Source organism: Gavia stellata, chromosome 20 (assembly GCF_030936135.1).
Source record: "Gavia stellata isolate bGavSte3 chromosome 20, bGavSte3.hap2, whole genome shotgun sequence".
NCBI lineage: Eukaryota > Metazoa > Chordata > Aves > Gaviiformes > Gaviidae > Gavia > Gavia stellata.
The window spans coordinates 1,486,617-1,502,159 of NC_082613.1; the positions used below are offsets into that span (position 1 = coordinate 1,486,617).

Below are 15,543 nucleotides of genomic sequence, written 5' to 3' on the forward strand. Positions count from 1 at the left end.
GAGGGAGAGGGAGAGGGAGAGGGAGAGGGAGAGGGAGAGGGAGAGGGAGAAGGAGAAGGAGAGGGAGAAGGAGAAGGAGGAGAGGGAGAAGGAGAGGGAGAAGGAGAGGGAGAAGGAGAAGGAGAGGGAGAAGGAGAGGGAGGTGCTCTCCGTTCACGGGCGCCTAAAAGGAGCTGAGCAGGGTCGTGCTGCTGGCGATGCCTGCGTGCTCCCCGTGACCCCCAGGAAGCAACGGGGACCGATTTCCAGCGGCAGGTCCCTGCCCGGGAGCCCTCCGGGACCCACCTGCCCGGAGCGGTGCAGCCGCCCTCCCGCCGGGCTCTGCAGCCCGGTGCCAAAGGGAGCCGAGTCCCGGCCGAGGCTGAGAGCTGCCGCGCCGCCCCCCGCAGAGGCAGCCAGGGGCTTCTCCGGTGGACCCCGAGGGGCTGCCGGCTGGGGCCGAGGAGAGGGAGCCCGCCCCGGAGAGGGGCAGCGCCGGGAGCAGCGCCGGGAGCAGCGCCGGCTTCGCGGCGGGGACTGGAGCGGCGCTCAGCGCTGCCCCCCCCCCCCCCCCCCCCCGCCCCGCCGCCACTTTTGGCGGGAGCGCGCAGGGAGCGGCAGCAGTGCCTGAGGAGGGTCCCCCGGCCCCCCGGCTGCGCCCCGGGCCCCGCTAAATCCCCCCGGTCCCCTCGGCGCCCGGCTGGGTCCCCCCCGTCCCCTGAGGCCCCGCTAAATTCCCCCTGTCCTCTCAGCGCCGCTAAATCCCCCTCCGCTCCTCTCAGGGCCTAGCTGGGTCCCCCCGTCCCCTCAGAGCCACACTAAATCTCCCCGTTTCTTCAGCGCCTGGCTAGGTCCCTCCATCCTTTCAGGATCCCGCTAAATCCCCCCCGCCATTGCCTCAGCACCCGCCTGGGCTCCCCATCCCCTCAGATCCCACGAAATCCCCCCTGTCCCCTCAGCGCCCAGCTGTGTCACCCCATCCCCTCAGGCCCTGCTAAATCCTCTCGTCCCCCCCGGGCCTGGCTGGATCCCCCCGCCCTGTCCCCTCAGGGTCCTGCCAAATCCACCCCCCATCCCCTCAGGGTCCCGCTAAATCCTCCCCCATTCCCTCAGGGTCCCGCTAAATCCTCCCCCATTCCCTCAGGGTCCCGCTAAATCCTCCCTGTCCCCTCAGGGTCCCGCCAAATTCCCCCCATCCCCTCAGGGTCCCGCTAAATCCTCCCCCATTCCCTCAGGGTCCCGCTAAATCCTCTCATCCCCTCAGTCCCCGGTTGGGTCCCCCCATCACCTCCAGTCCTGATAAATCTCCCCTCTCCCCCAAGGCCCTGGCTGGATCCTCCCATCCCCTCAGGCACCGCTAAATTCCTCCATTCCCTCAGTGCCCGGTTGGGCCCCCCCATCCCCTCAGATCTCCCTAAATCCCCCCATCCCCTCAGTGTCCCGCTCAATCCCTCTTCCCGCTTCGTGCCCCAGGACCCTTCCCGTTGGAAGGGGAAGAGCCCGGGGGGTGGCAGCAGGGTTGGCCTGGAAGCCTCAGCCCAGGCGCCATGTTCTACATGCATGTGCTCGTCAACAAGCGCGGGCCGTTGGCCAAAATATGGCTTGCTGCCCACTGGGAGAAGAAGCTCACCAAAGCTCATATATTTGAGTGCAATTTAGAGACTACTGTTGAAAAGATCATCTCACCAAAGGTACGCTATTAAATGATGAGGTGCCTTCTGGTAAGTTCCGGGGTAGAGGAGTACATCTGTAGGGAACGGGGTTATTGCTATCGTGGAGACTGACTTAGTAGGGCACATTTGTGGCTATTTCAAAACCAACATGAGGTAAACTCCTACTCTGATTTTATTCAGTTCTCACTCAGATAAAATCTCCATCCCATTAAATGACAGTTATATAAATATTTTACTTGCTATTTTACTCCTGGAGATCTGTGGCCATACATTTATGCACAGTGTAAGAAAATTTTACCACAATATATTCAAAGGTATTTTTCCACACACTGACAGAGCTGTGTGGGTGCTGCTGGCCGAGAGACCACGGTAGGTGGGTTTGAGCCACTCATGAAGCAACGGGAGCCCATCAGGGCGGTGTGGTGTGGTAGCACTGGTCTTTCTTCAAAGACTTTGAGTACCAGCTGTGGGTATTGTTCAACGGAATTTGGGAAATGCTGGTATTTGACGAAATTGTCTCAAAAAGATTGAAAAGTCAGATGCTTAACCAAAGTCAAGGGATTATGAAAACTGCTGTGAAATTTTACACAGACCATTTGAGGAGAATGCTTTTGCTCATCTTGTAATAAATAACTTTTGACATATTGTAACCATCCTTCCACTTTCAGTGGACTTCTTCCAGGTCCCCCATTATAAGCCGTTAAATATATAATTAAGCATACGTAGTGCTTATGAGAGACTCTGTATGAACTGTCCCGGAGGCTGAAGTCCTCTGTGTATCACAGATGAGGTATGACTCAAGCAAGCGCAGATGCAGGCAGTCAAGTACCCATGACTCAGACCTTGGCCTCGCCGTTGCGACTGCATCCAAGGGAAGAGCGAGGAACGCTTTGCACTGTCACTAATCGATGGCTCAGGAGATCCAAGGCTTTCAGCTGGTGCAAGCAGATTTTTTTATTTTCTCCACGAAAATACCTGCTTGATATTTGGTAGCCCAAATTTCATTGTCTGTCTTGCATGGGTTATGATTAATAATGCTGTTAAGATGATCTTGATATTATTTGGAAGTGTTTTCCGAGAGGTACTAGTTAAGCACCCTCTACTTTCCCTTGCATACTGTCCTGTCTAGCATCAGCATGATTGAGTTGAGTGTTCTCAGTGCAGGAAGACTTTGCATAAATAAGGGCATCGTTATGGTCTTTATTTGCTTAAATAAGGGCGTAGCTGGTATGGTGTCTGCTCACTTAAATAAGCAAAGCGTCAAATACTAGAATATGCACAGCTACTTTCTGTTTCAGAATGTGTTACGCTGTTCGTTGGCAGTCAGCTGAGATGTTTTAGGTAAAGTAATAGCATCAGCTCAGGGCTCGCGTTTCAGCATGGCTATGTTTAGGAACAGAAGCAACCAGAAGTTCCTGGCTCTGAAAATTAATTTCTGTTTACGATCCTCTGTATCAATACAAAGCCCTGCTGAATTTCATAGAGCTCTGTACTGCTGTATTTTAGAAGAACTCTCTTACTACTGTGTAATATTTTCGTTTTAATGTTTTTGCCCAAAATACTAACTCCTGAACAACTTTTTTAAATCACCAAAGTTTACAATAGCTCTGCGAACCTCTGGACACTTACTGCTAGGAGTAGTGCGGATTTACCACAGGAAAGCAAAGTACCTCTTGGCAGACTGTAGTGAAGCTTTGACAAAAATGAAGACAGCCTTTCGCCCAGGTATGTGCAGAATTCAGCTTTTTTCCATCTGTGTCCTTTACAGCTCTCATTTTAAAAGCTAATTTTGGCTATTTCTGTTAAATACACATTACTGATCCCAAAGGAAGTTGAACTTACTGGTGCCTACTGCTGATGTGTAGTCTGGCTTAATTTAATGCCATTTCAGGTCTTTGACTCCTTTAAAAGAAACAGTATCTTAAGTGGTCTTATGAGAAGAAGCTTGAATTCAGCCTCCTTTGCTAGATAATTAATTTCAATTTCTGATGACACCAACAACCTGTCTAACCATGTGTTAGTGCCAGATCTGACAGTGTGTTTTGAGCTCTAGCCATGTAGCCAGCGAGAAGGGAGCAGAGATGCCTGGGTCCTTTTCCAACAGCTGTACGTTTGTCGTACCTAGGCACCAAACGGGGAGGCACTGTTGGCTAAAAAAAGGCTAAGAACAGGACGCCAGCGCCTATTGCCAGCCTTAACGTGCTTTGTGACCTGCTCTGTTTGCAGAATAGTGAATACCTACTCTACATTATTCTCAAGGATATGATCGTGATTAGTTAGTTAATATTTGTAAACATTTGGAAGTCTCTAGAAGAAACACTTGAGATAAGTACACTGTACTATCCATTTTTAATAGACACTGCAGTAGATTGTAGAGGACTGCACAGCACAAGAACAAGAGATGACGGTCACAACTGCAGCAAGGGAAACTCCAGCTAGGTATAAGGGGGAAAAAATTCACAGTGGAAGTGATAAAAAGTTGAAACAGGCTGTCCGGGGATGCTGCAGAACCTCCCTCAGCAGAAACGATCAAAAGTGATCTCCCTTAGAAAGTAACCCTGTTTTGAGCAAAAGGTTGGATTAGATGACCTTCAGAAATCCCTTCTCACACGAATTGTTCCAGGATTCTCTGGTTACCAAGTATTTGCAGTCTCACTTCATAATTATTTGATGCTGGAGAATAGCGTTACGCAGACACCGGAGAGAAAAAGAAAACGCAGTAATTCATTTGAAGTGGTGTGAAAGACTCTAGGCTAAATGTCAGCTGTGAGAATCTTTCGGGAACTTAAAGTAGCTGTTCATAAACCCCATGTATTTACCCTATTTCAGGACCTGTAGCGGCAGACTCTTCTGTAACGGTCTGTAAAAATATGGCTTCTAAAGTTCATGTAAATTAAGGATTTTAATTCCACTTCATAGTCCTGCTGACAAAGTGCCTAAGCTTTGCCTTTATGTTACACAGAATCGCAGCAGACCTTCCTGACAGGTTTATAGTCTTATTATATGTACTTGGGAGAACATAACTTTTATTTTATTGATACTTATTTTGTTATGTTGTCTGTTTCTTTTAGGACTTGTTGACCTTCCAGAAGAGAACTTTGAGGCTGCTTATCAGTCCATTACATTGCCTGAAGAATTTCATGATTTTGAAACACCACTACCTGATTTAAAGTAAATGCTTCCCTAGTTTTTATTCATTATTTCAGTATTTTCAGAAGTAAAAGATACCCTTGCTGTTATCTGATCAAGACTCAGATGGAATTGTTTTGATTTGATAACCGAGTTCTCCTAAATTCCGCGTCAGCTTTACAAGGCTACAGTCACAGGACTTGTGCTTTTGTAGCGTTCCTCAAAGTCGGTTTAACCCCCAGATCTTTACAATGAAATCATGTATTGAACTTAGATTTCAGGATTTTCTAATTTAAAATTGTCTGAGAGAAGCCTGCAAACAACTTGCTGACCTCAAGAGCAGATACACAAGTTAGTACAAATCCTGTTGTAAGACCAAGGAAGCTTTGGCTAGTAACCTCGAAACATTGGCCTGTTCTGGCGTGTAACTGCATTTAATTTCTGCTCTCTTGCTCTTTGGGGCCGGGGTATTTTAGCAGCAGTAGTCAGCTTGGCTCCCGATGAAAAGCCAGCGTATTTCTTTGGCTTTTCTGACGTGGGTCAGCATTAACGTAGGGAAACTGATAAAAAGCAGGAGGACAAGACATGTTTCTGACGGCTCTGATACCCCCAGGGGTCCAGGATGACAGACTTCTGCTGAGGCTTCCTCTGTACCTCGTCATAAAAACAGTTTGATGGGATCTGTTAGTGTTTGGTATTTTGTAAGCACAGCTGTGATGTAATACTATTTATTCAAGTACCTCAGTGTGCTAACTCTGTAAAGCGTGCCTTTTCTGCCTATCCGAAGAGTCTGCATGTTTTGATTAACAGATGAGGGTGTTACACTAATTAGATGCCTTCTACATGACAAGTGTCTGGGGCTTGGATGTACACAAACTCGCACAAGCCCCAGCGTACCGGCAGAAGAGAGTGGAGAAATGTGAAGTATGGAGAGGAGGATGGGTGCTCCCCTTGTCCTTATAAATATATCTTGCTGTTTCTTGAGGGGTTTGCTTTCTGAGTGTACATTGGGATCATTTGCTCACGGTTCCGGGGGGTATTCCAAAGCTCGGTTAGGCAGATGCTTTCCCCTTCTCGTGGGCCCCTCCCCAGCTATGGGGCTGTTGCGGCTGTTGCAGATTCAGTCTTTGCTGTACAACATACATTGGAGATTGCATGGGAGCTTCGGCTGGCAATGGGCAGCTGCCTACTTGCTTGGAGGTATCCATTTTAATGAACGTAGAGCACCTGTTTTCCATATGCTTATTTTTAGCTTTTAGAGGAAAATCAAAGCAGTGAATTTTATCCATAAAACCTTAAATGGCCTGAATGCGAATAGCTTTGGGAAACATTGTTCTCTCTCCCCAGAAGTGAGGATCAGCCAGGGTACTTTCAATGCCATAGAAAACAGAAGCTATCTTTTGGGGGTTTACGATAAAATGTCAGGATTAAAGACTCTTTAGAAACAAGTTTTCACCTTCCAGCTAAATGGTCAACAGGTTTCAGTTCACTCTATATTTTGTATAATGTTTTTTTCGTCAGTGCCATTGACGTTGCTGAACATTTTACCTTGAATCAGAGCAGAGCTGAAGACATCACACTTACAGAGGATTACGAAAGCAATATACTTCTCTGTGACAGAAACTTTGGTGAGAGAAGTTGAGAAATTAGAAATACTCCGTAAGGAAAAGTGTGTTTTATGCAAAATTTTGTACAGTCTGAGTCTTTTCCACATGTAAAAAAGCTATTATTAAACGTGCGTTTGTTTCATGCTTGTGCTGATTGGCCTGTTATACCATCTTACGCTTAAATTTTTGTGTAAAAGTACTCTGCCTAAGTAATATAATATGATATCGGAGACTGAGAGTAAAGCCCAACATTTTTTGTTTTTTACTGAATTACCTAAAAACTGTTTGTTTATTCCAGTTGAGGTATGAGATATCTTACCATTTTTTAAAGATTATTTGAAAAATTAGGATAACTATGTGTTTAAAAATGCATGCAGAGAAGCATCAGAAATTCTGTGTTTATTCAGATGAAGAACCGGAGGCCCAAAGAAAACAGAGCTTCTTTGACGGCAGCATCTTAAGGAGCAGCAACAGTCTTGTGGCTGATTCCAAGTCTGCGAGCATGAATGGAGACGCGTCTGCACGGCGAGAAGATACTTACTCTTTTGAGCACGACTGTTTTGGAGATGAGGAGGATGCTGCAGATATGATTGGTAGGGTTTGCCACAGATAAACAGAATTATTTCTTTCCAAATATTTTTAGTCTTACAGGAAAACAAACAAGACAGCATGAAAGTGATTGTTTTCAAACATAAATTCTATATTTGTTTTTGTTTTCATACTTCTTTTTTTTTCTACTTGTCATTACATCTATGGTCACTTAGACATTGCCAAGTAAAATTGTATTAAAGGAGATATTTCATTTTTTTAGAATTAAAGGCATTGAATTTATACTTAATATTTACCAATTTAATTTATATTTTCAAAGGTGAAATACTGCAGCGTTTTTACTTTTATTGTTGTAATAACAAAGGCAGCAAGCAGCTTCTACATCTTTATGGTTTAGAGTATTTATGTAAACCTTTATAGATTTATACCTTTTAAGCAATACCAATATCATACTTTTCAAAGAAAAGGTGGACATCTCAAAATTAAGACTAACCTTCTCCTTTTTGTACTGTTGAAGGCAGACGGATCATTGACACCCACCTGTGGAAGCTGAGCTTTTTTTGTTTGTCCAGAATTAACCTTACATAAGTAACATTAGGCTGTGTCAGGCTATTTCATGACTATGAAGGCTTAGAATGATGAAAACTATGCATTTTGTATTTAAGAAATCCTGTTGCGGGATGAGCAAAATGGCCTAGATAAAGACATTCTTGATATGGAGGAAGACCGTCCTTTGTCACAAGATCTGCCAGAGAACAGCGCAGCCAGTGAGTTTGCAGTGTCCGCTCGGTCTTACTCAGACGAACCCTCTGTTCCCATACTAATACCTAAAGTTTCTCACATTCAGCTTTGTACGATATCCCGTGCCTTTTTCCTTTGCTCGTGTCTTTGGTTTTTTCCTAATACGCTTCATCCACCATTTTAGGTATAATTTTGTTTGACCTAGGGATTCCAGGTTTGTGACTTGACATTGCTTTTATATGATCTCCTGTTGGATATGCTGTTGATCCACCCTGCTGCTTAGACAGTACGATACCACTTTTGTAGAGGAAAGGAAACTGAGTAACGGTATGCTGTAACTTTGAGCATTACCTACAAGTATTTCTGGCTTCATATTTCAGCGACAAATGACACTTTAGTAGTTCATAAAGGTGTTGTTAGTCTTCTTTTGATTTGATATCGATCAAATTAATTTTTGAAAAGTGTTTCTGGATTTTTTTTTTTTAATATCTTAAACCCTTATACCCCCATCACACTGTTCCTTTAAAACTGAGTAATCTGGAACAGCTTTAAAGGGAAACGGTGGCACTTGCCCCTCCTTGCACTAGTCCTGGTACTACCTGTTCCTTTTACGTTGACAGAAATGTCCACGCTGCCTTGCAGTTGCCTGGAACTGGAAACAGATCCGTATTGACATTAAACATTTTTCCCCCTAAACACTTCTCGTCAGTCGGGTTTTCCTCCTATCTGGAGTCTTCAGTCTCTTTCACCGCCTGGTCATAGAGGTTCTGGTGTCGGCAAAGGGAAGCGTGCAGTGCAGAATATGAGCAGCAGCAGTGCCAGTTGTTACTGGTTAAAGTGATTGTGAGATTATAGACAAAATCATAGTTTTCTAATTCTGATCTTTTTTGTCTGATATCATTTATGTTAAGAGATTGAGAACTTAATCCATCTCATAAACTTCTTTTTTATTTGGGTTATTTGCTGGATTTTCTTACAGTTGAGTCCAACCGCGCAGACACCATTACGGAAGTAAGTCATCCAATGAATGAAACAATACTTTTCTTGAAAGAAGGATTTGTGCTTCAGCCAGTTGATGATACAGGTCAGAACTTGACCAGTTTCTGAATGTTTGCGTTACTAGGTTTGTTTTTCTTCTTGTTAGTGAAAATATTTGCAAAACAGATTATTCTCACTTTAGATTTCATCCCCTCCTGCTGCCAGAGTTCTGTTTTATGGTAACTGTTATACAAAACCAGTACCGGGTTATTCATCTGATCTGCCCAAATCTCTGCTCACAGTTTCTTCCACGTACTGAATCAAGTTTTGCTGCTCTGCAGTTCTAGCAGTGCAAGCCCGGCCTGTTCATGAGTGTTACTGAAGTTTCCTCTGAAAAACTTTTATTGCTAGTGATACATCAGTGATTTTTACGTGTAAAATAACAACCTTAAAACTTTCAGGCCTTTGTAAAAGTTTGTTTTGTGAACTTTTAACTTTAATAAGATCCAAAAAGAAAAATGTTTCAATTCTTCTGTGAGTAAATCTGAATGTCACCTATCACGTTGGTGGCTGTTAGCAAATAAACGAGTTCACGTTGACACTAATATTTAGAATACTGGAATTTTCCAGCCTGCCAAAATAATATTCAGGAAGTTATGGCTACATAACCAATCCATGTCTCTCTTCCGCATTCACTATGTCCATCTTAATTAAATTGCTAAAGGATTAAACTGACAAATACAGATATTAATTACGAGGTAATGAAACCTGTTGAGTGCATCAGCAGTTCTTGGAACAATTAACTTCCTGATGGATTAAAGATAGCTTATTCAGTCTTGTTGGTATATCATGTGTGCTCATTAAGTCCTCATGTTCCCGGTTCTTTAGTACAATAGTCATATGTCTTCCGTAATTAAACATATGTGAATTTCCTGTACAAGAATACAAAGAGTAGACATTGTGAAAACTCTTGGAGAAATGCCCCATGCACTTGTACTTTGATTTTCAAGTCTGTGTGGTGTTTCAGGAGGTCAGCAGCCTGTCCGTTTGATTCACAGTGCTTTTTTTTGTGCTTAAGTGTTCTGTGAATAGACCTTATTAGACTTCTGTTTTTTAATATTTGCTCTATTTAGCTCTCACCCAGAGGAAAAAAAATAAAAGAAAGAGGAAGCTGCTTGTGGATGTAGACAAGGAGCTCAGCTGCCACGCTATATACAACCAACTTAACAACTGCGCGGACATCCTCGCTACATTAGACCTTGCACCCCCAACAAAAAAAACAATGATGTGGAAGAAATCAGGAGGCGTGGATAAACTCCTGTCCCACGCTACGCAGCCAGTGGTTCATGCTGAGCTACAAATGGTAAAGATCAATTCCTTGTAGGTTTTCATGCTGCTGTATAGATTATGGGACTGTTGCACATCTAGGAGCTGAGAGAGATTTTGCAGACCTGGTTTTATGTGAACTGGCAAACCGCAGGTGTGTAGCATCATTGAAAGTATTGTTTTGCAATACAGTTCAGTTGGATGCCTGATGGTTATTTGCATACTCGCCACTAATTGCTTCATCAGAAAGGCCATCTGTAGAGCTCACGGCTTTAATGTCCAGCACTCCCACAACAAGTACAAAATGACAAAGAAACTTGAGAGCTGATGTTTCATTTCACATACTGGCACCTGACTGATTGTACACTAATACATAGTTTTTTGGATTTCTGTCAATTTCTTTCCTACTTTCTACTTTGTTTTATTACTCGCTGTTTTGTTTCTGCTCTGTAATCAGTATGAGACCACATCTATCTTCTACATTTACTTTAAAGGTACATCAGGCTTAAACATTATTATTATAATGTTGTTAATGGCTTTGGAAAGATGGTGTGCCAATTTCTTTTGTACTTTCCCAATTGGAGATGAAGCTTCCAGCTGGAGAGCAGTCAGGGACTCGCCTTTCAGAGGACCAAGAGGCTCCTGATGGCTCTGTCGCTTTGGCTGGAAGGCTGGGCCAGACCATCCTTTCCTGTGGCTGTGGACCTTACTGCTCTTTCTGCACAAGGAAGACGTACTTGTTTCAGGGAAATATGGTCTATCAAAGCCTCTCATGTCCCCGTGTAGCATCTGACAGATCATTCTAAGAAGCTGTGAGTTTAGAGCGGTGTTTCTTCTGTGGAGGCGAGGTCTGGGAGGCAGGGTCTGCAGGCAAGCAGCTCGGCAGGTCCGTTAGAGCAGCACAGCTCCACCACTTAGAGTCCAGGTGCAGAATTACAGCTTGCTCTTTGCGAGGATGAAAAATACTCGCATGCCAGTACGTGGGGAGAGAAATCCACACACAGAAAACTGCAGATGTTTCTTTCTTTCATCCCTCCTTACTGGCTGGCTTCAAGGAAGAACGATCCAAGCTGTTCCTAAGATGTTTCTTCACGGAGCCCACTGCCAAATTGAAACTGCAGAAGGCTATTACTTAAAAAAAAAAAAAAAAAAAAAAAAAAATTTGCAGATTTTCAGAATGACCTAATTCAAATCTCTAAATTCTGGGTTGCAGTAATTCATCTACAGCTCATATTCATACCTTTGTGTTGATGTTTGCAAATAATCTGACATGATATTCTGAAAGCAAACAAATAAAAATAATTGTTTTCAGTTGTTTGCAAAATGCTTCAGGAGTCATGGATTTAAGATGAGAAGAAATGGAATACAGAGGGAGCCTGAAATGGAAGAAACAAGAAAAGGGCAAAATACCACAGGTAATATTATAATTCTGTTATTGCAGAATTAGCTGCTAGAAAATATCTTCCATTTTACATAATGTTTGAGAGACACATGCACGGTGTTTGTGTGCAATATTCTACAAATCAAAGGCCAGAAAAGGTAAATATTAAGGAAATTGGCTGTTAATTATTTAAAAACAAAAGGGTTTTTTTGGTTGTATAAGTACTTTGCTGTTCTTTTGTTCCTTAGATCAGAAATGAAATGCAAGTCTTTTTCTTCCTTGTGGCATAAAGAGGTATTTTTGGTTTCACCTTTGGTTTCTCTAATTGTCTACCAAACCGCAGATTTATTTAAAAAAAAAAAAAAAAAGCTTCCCACTTATTCTGAGTTTAATCAAACCACTCTCCAAATTTCCAAATTCATGTAGATAACTTTTATTTGTATCTTGAAGATTGTGTTTTGGTTAATATCAAGCAAGAGGAAATGTTCCATTTTAGATCTCCTGAGAAGGTGACATATCTGCTTTCCCTCCTTTGCTCTGCTAGCAATATAATCTGCATGGCTGCCTCAGAAGTTAATCAGCAAAACCACCTCCTGCAAGAACATAAAGGTCAACTTTTGGAAAAGGAGAAACTCTCTTGGAAGCTTCTTCTTGTTCCATGGTCCTGTTGGGAATGATATTTATTCCATAGTTACTCATTCTGGCTCTTACTCTCAAAGATTGCTAGACTAGGGTGCGATTTTAGTTTTCAATGGTTTTTTTTAAGGACAGCGATTCACAGTAATTTCCTCTTAAACCTTGTTTTTTTGTTAATACAGAGATGCTGATAGTAGAAGAACCAACTTATCTGCAGGAGTCAGCTCATTCAGAGACAGAGAGAAAAAATAGAAATGATTCGTTTATGTTGACATCACAGAGTAACAGAAATGAAACTGATGATAACTGTGGTGACACTATAGTGAGCAGTTTCCATAAATTTGAGAGACCTAAATGTATTTATTGGTTTCATTTTATGCTAGGACTCCGTTTAAAACTCGTTAAGAAATTACTAATACATGCTTGAAAAGGATGCTAGAGACAGCCGATATAGCATTAAGTAGCTTGTATCATGAAAGTTTATTTATAAGCACTTTGGAAGATTCTTACCATGAATTGAGCTATTAATTAAAATGTCTATTAATCTATATAGATTACAGTCTAATCACTAAGTATAAATGAAACCCTAATACGAAATATAGCCTCTTTGTACTGAAGAGATAAATATCATCTTTTATAAAGGGTGAAAATTATCTTTTGTGTCTCAAACTGAGGAAATACTCAAGCAATAACAAATGATCTATTCCTGCCATCTTTATTTAGGCTAACGTGAAAGGGAGAATCTGAGGCTCATTAAAGTCGAAAAAGAACAACAAAATTGGGCCTAACGGCAGTGGAAAATGTAGGGCCTGTGCCTGAACTGAGCCCCTAGGTGTAGGTCCAGCTGTAGGATAACTACTACGGCAAGGTCCTATCCTATGTGAGAAGAGACACGGTAGAAATAGCAACTATGAAATCATTCTGGAAAACGTTTATTATAATAAAGTCATTGAGCAGAATTATCTAATTGAGAATTACATTGTATGCGTAAGTTGTCATGCCTGTTGACCGTCCTTTCTCTTCTAACAGCAGGATGGAAGGGCTTTCTCCGAGAGCTCCTCACTGGCGAACAATTCACTGGGCCAAGAAGCTGAAACACAGCAAGCCAAGTTAACAAATGTACGTGTATTTGGCGCTGACAACTCTGGCTTATTTCAGAACAGAACTGTGTTCTTGCTCAGAAATACTAAAAAAAAAAATAAAAAATGATGGCATCATGAACTTACCGTGACTTTTGGTGCTCTAACGTCATCTTTAGTACGTAGTTTGCCAGTCAAAACCTTTAATAGCTTGATAATCAGGGATCCACGTATTCCAACATTCAGAGGTCCCAGTCTGTGAGGGAGACAGCTCCTTATTTAGAGGTTGTGCTTCCCGTAAGAAGGAGAGAGTTTCCGAACTTACTGGCCGTGAGGATACTCAGACACTCTGAAACAAGGGCAGTCTTCTGCTGTTGACTTTGGAGGCTCGGCCCAAAATCTAAAGACAAATTTTTGAATGTCCTTTTTGGCCCCTGACCGGTACAAATACTGTCAGAATCCCAGTCGCGTGGAGCAGTATCTTGTTGTGGAGCTGCCTCCCCAAGGCTCACCAGGACCACTTCCATAGGGCCTAACGTGTTGTTGCACCCGGTCTGTCTCCTTGTAGCGGAAAGAACACAGTTAGTATTCTTTCCTCTGCTTCACAAAGCCTAGTGTGACTGCAGAGGTGTCCGAGGTCCCAGATATCCCGAGCATGGCTGTCAAAATGCCCGGCTCCAGCTGGATTTTCAGTTAGGCTAGAACTCTTGCCCTTTTTATCATCATGCTGTCTAACCTTCTGTTCTATTTCCCCTGAAGGAGCTAACGAGGAGCGGTAAAGACAGTGAAGAAATAAGGTGGAGCGGAAGAACTCTTCAGTTATTAAAAACTTTACAGGTACCAGTGCTGGATTTTGTAATTAGGTGCCAAAACCAGGTGTTGATTTCAGTTGGACCATGTCAGAAAATCTCCTCCTTACTTATGCTGTTGATCCTATCGCTGCCTCTCACATGCAGCGTATAACTGCGTCTGACGGGGTATTTATGTAGGAAGCCAGGATTCTGAGAGCCTGACATGGTGTCCTCTCCCAGAGCTGCTGGAATCTCTAGAATTTTCTGAACATTTGTTTCTGTGGCAGGGTTTGCTGTAACAAGAAGCCCTTGCTCCCTTCCTTTTGCGAGTGTGCTCTAGCAGATCTCTTCAAAACCCAATTCCTAGCTGCGTGCGGGTTGCCAGATCTCAGCTGAGCACGGCCGGGTGCTGTTGTTGGGCTATTCATCGGCCTGGGCTGTTTCTGAGGTGAAGGCTGAGGAAATGAGTGAGGGTTATGTTAAAAAGGAAGCCGGTAACACCTTCTTTAAGAGGTTTTAATGCCCCGGTGCTTTCAAGGTGCTTGAAATTTAGCAGAGTCTCGAGCCGTTGCATCAGGAGGGCTTATTCTGCTTTTGTTGCAGAAATCCTTGTAAAACTGGTGAAGCTGTAAGGTATGATATCATACGCTGTATCGACAGGCCCGTTCCAGGAGCCAGCACAGGCATCCTGATGCTGCATGTCCGAACTCTTGGCCTAACGGCTCAGGGCTGTTTCCTTCTTCTCGCCCGGACAAGCGCTTTGGTGCTCCAGCATTGGTCTGGTTGGGGGCAGGCAGAAAAAAAACACAGCAAAAAGTTATTTTCCTTCAGGTCAGTTCCCTAATCCCACGTGGATGAACGGAGCATGGAGGAAGGCGATGGAGAAATCCCAGCGTGGGCATGAGGGCATGGGGAGCAGGTTTTGTCCGCAAAATGCACCGAGCTTTGGGCCAAGCTCTTCCCTAGTGCCGGAGTTTGACTTCACAGCCATCTTGGGTTTTTTTAAAATTGTTTTATGTGAACATATTTCAAAGGTCCTGTGCAACGGCCATAAATAAATAGTTACATACAAGTATAGCCATTAGAAAGCAAGCAGTAACACCAGTCGGTTAGCTGTGACTGAAATTGCCGGTGATACAGCTGGTACTCTGGATGCAAAGCACAGGGTACGCGTGATTTTTATTGTTGCAATCATGAAAACCATTCCAGACGTGCTTCATCGCGTGCCTCAGTACAGCTTCATCGAATTCACTGGAACTGCGGCCGTACGTAGATTTTAGTAACATATGTAGGTGCTAGCAGTATTATGGCAATAAAATGTTAAGACCCACTTCTATAAATGCTGTGTGCCAAGCTACGATCCTATTCGAGGCGTTCAAGTGGAAAATACACACTCCGAGCAGCACTCTTAGTCCAGACCTGATGCGATCGGGTTTTACTGGTGGTGAAGCTGACCTGACGGATTTTCTTGTTCCCCTTACGCAGCACCTGACACGATCAGGCGTGCGTTCCTTCAGTTTACGGGAGCTCTGTCGGAAACACAACCGGAAAGAAGCCGCGGTCAAGTTTTACGTCTTTCTCGTTCTGAAGAAGCAGTCGGTCGTTGAGCTCAGTCAGAGCGCTCCCTTTGCTGACATTACAGCCACCCTCGGCCCGATGTTCAACGCCAGCTGA

At 43.6% G+C, this 15,543-nt stretch overlaps 1 protein-coding gene across 1 annotated transcript; it reads left to right on the forward strand.

The window, feature by feature from the left end:
- Positions 1-1,526: 1,526 nt before the first annotated feature.
- Positions 1,527-15,543, forward strand: RAD21L1 (RAD21 cohesin complex component like 1). The gene is made up of 13 exons (XM_009814814.2): positions 1,527-1,670; positions 3,248-3,377; positions 4,724-4,823; positions 6,303-6,409; positions 6,796-6,981; positions 7,603-7,704; positions 8,658-8,762; positions 9,790-10,019; positions 11,295-11,397; positions 12,182-12,321; positions 13,029-13,118; positions 13,838-13,915; positions 15,355-15,543. The coding sequence occupies exons 1-13, from the start codon at positions 1,527-1,529 to the stop codon at positions 15,541-15,543; spliced, it is 1,704 nt and encodes a 567-aa protein (XP_009813116.1).

Coding starts and splice junctions, on each gene's coding strand:
- RAD21L1 (XM_009814814.2), top strand. CDS start 1,527: ATGTTCTACATGCATGTGCTCGTCAACAAGCGCGGGCCGTTGGCCAAA. Junction 13,119..13,837: donor AGCAAGCCAAGTTAACAAAT/GTACGTGTATTT, acceptor TTTCCCCTGAAG/GAGCTAACGAGGAGCGGTAA. Junction 13,916..15,354: donor AGTTATTAAAAACTTTACAG/GTACCAGTGCTG, acceptor CCCCTTACGCAG/CACCTGACACGATCAGGCGT.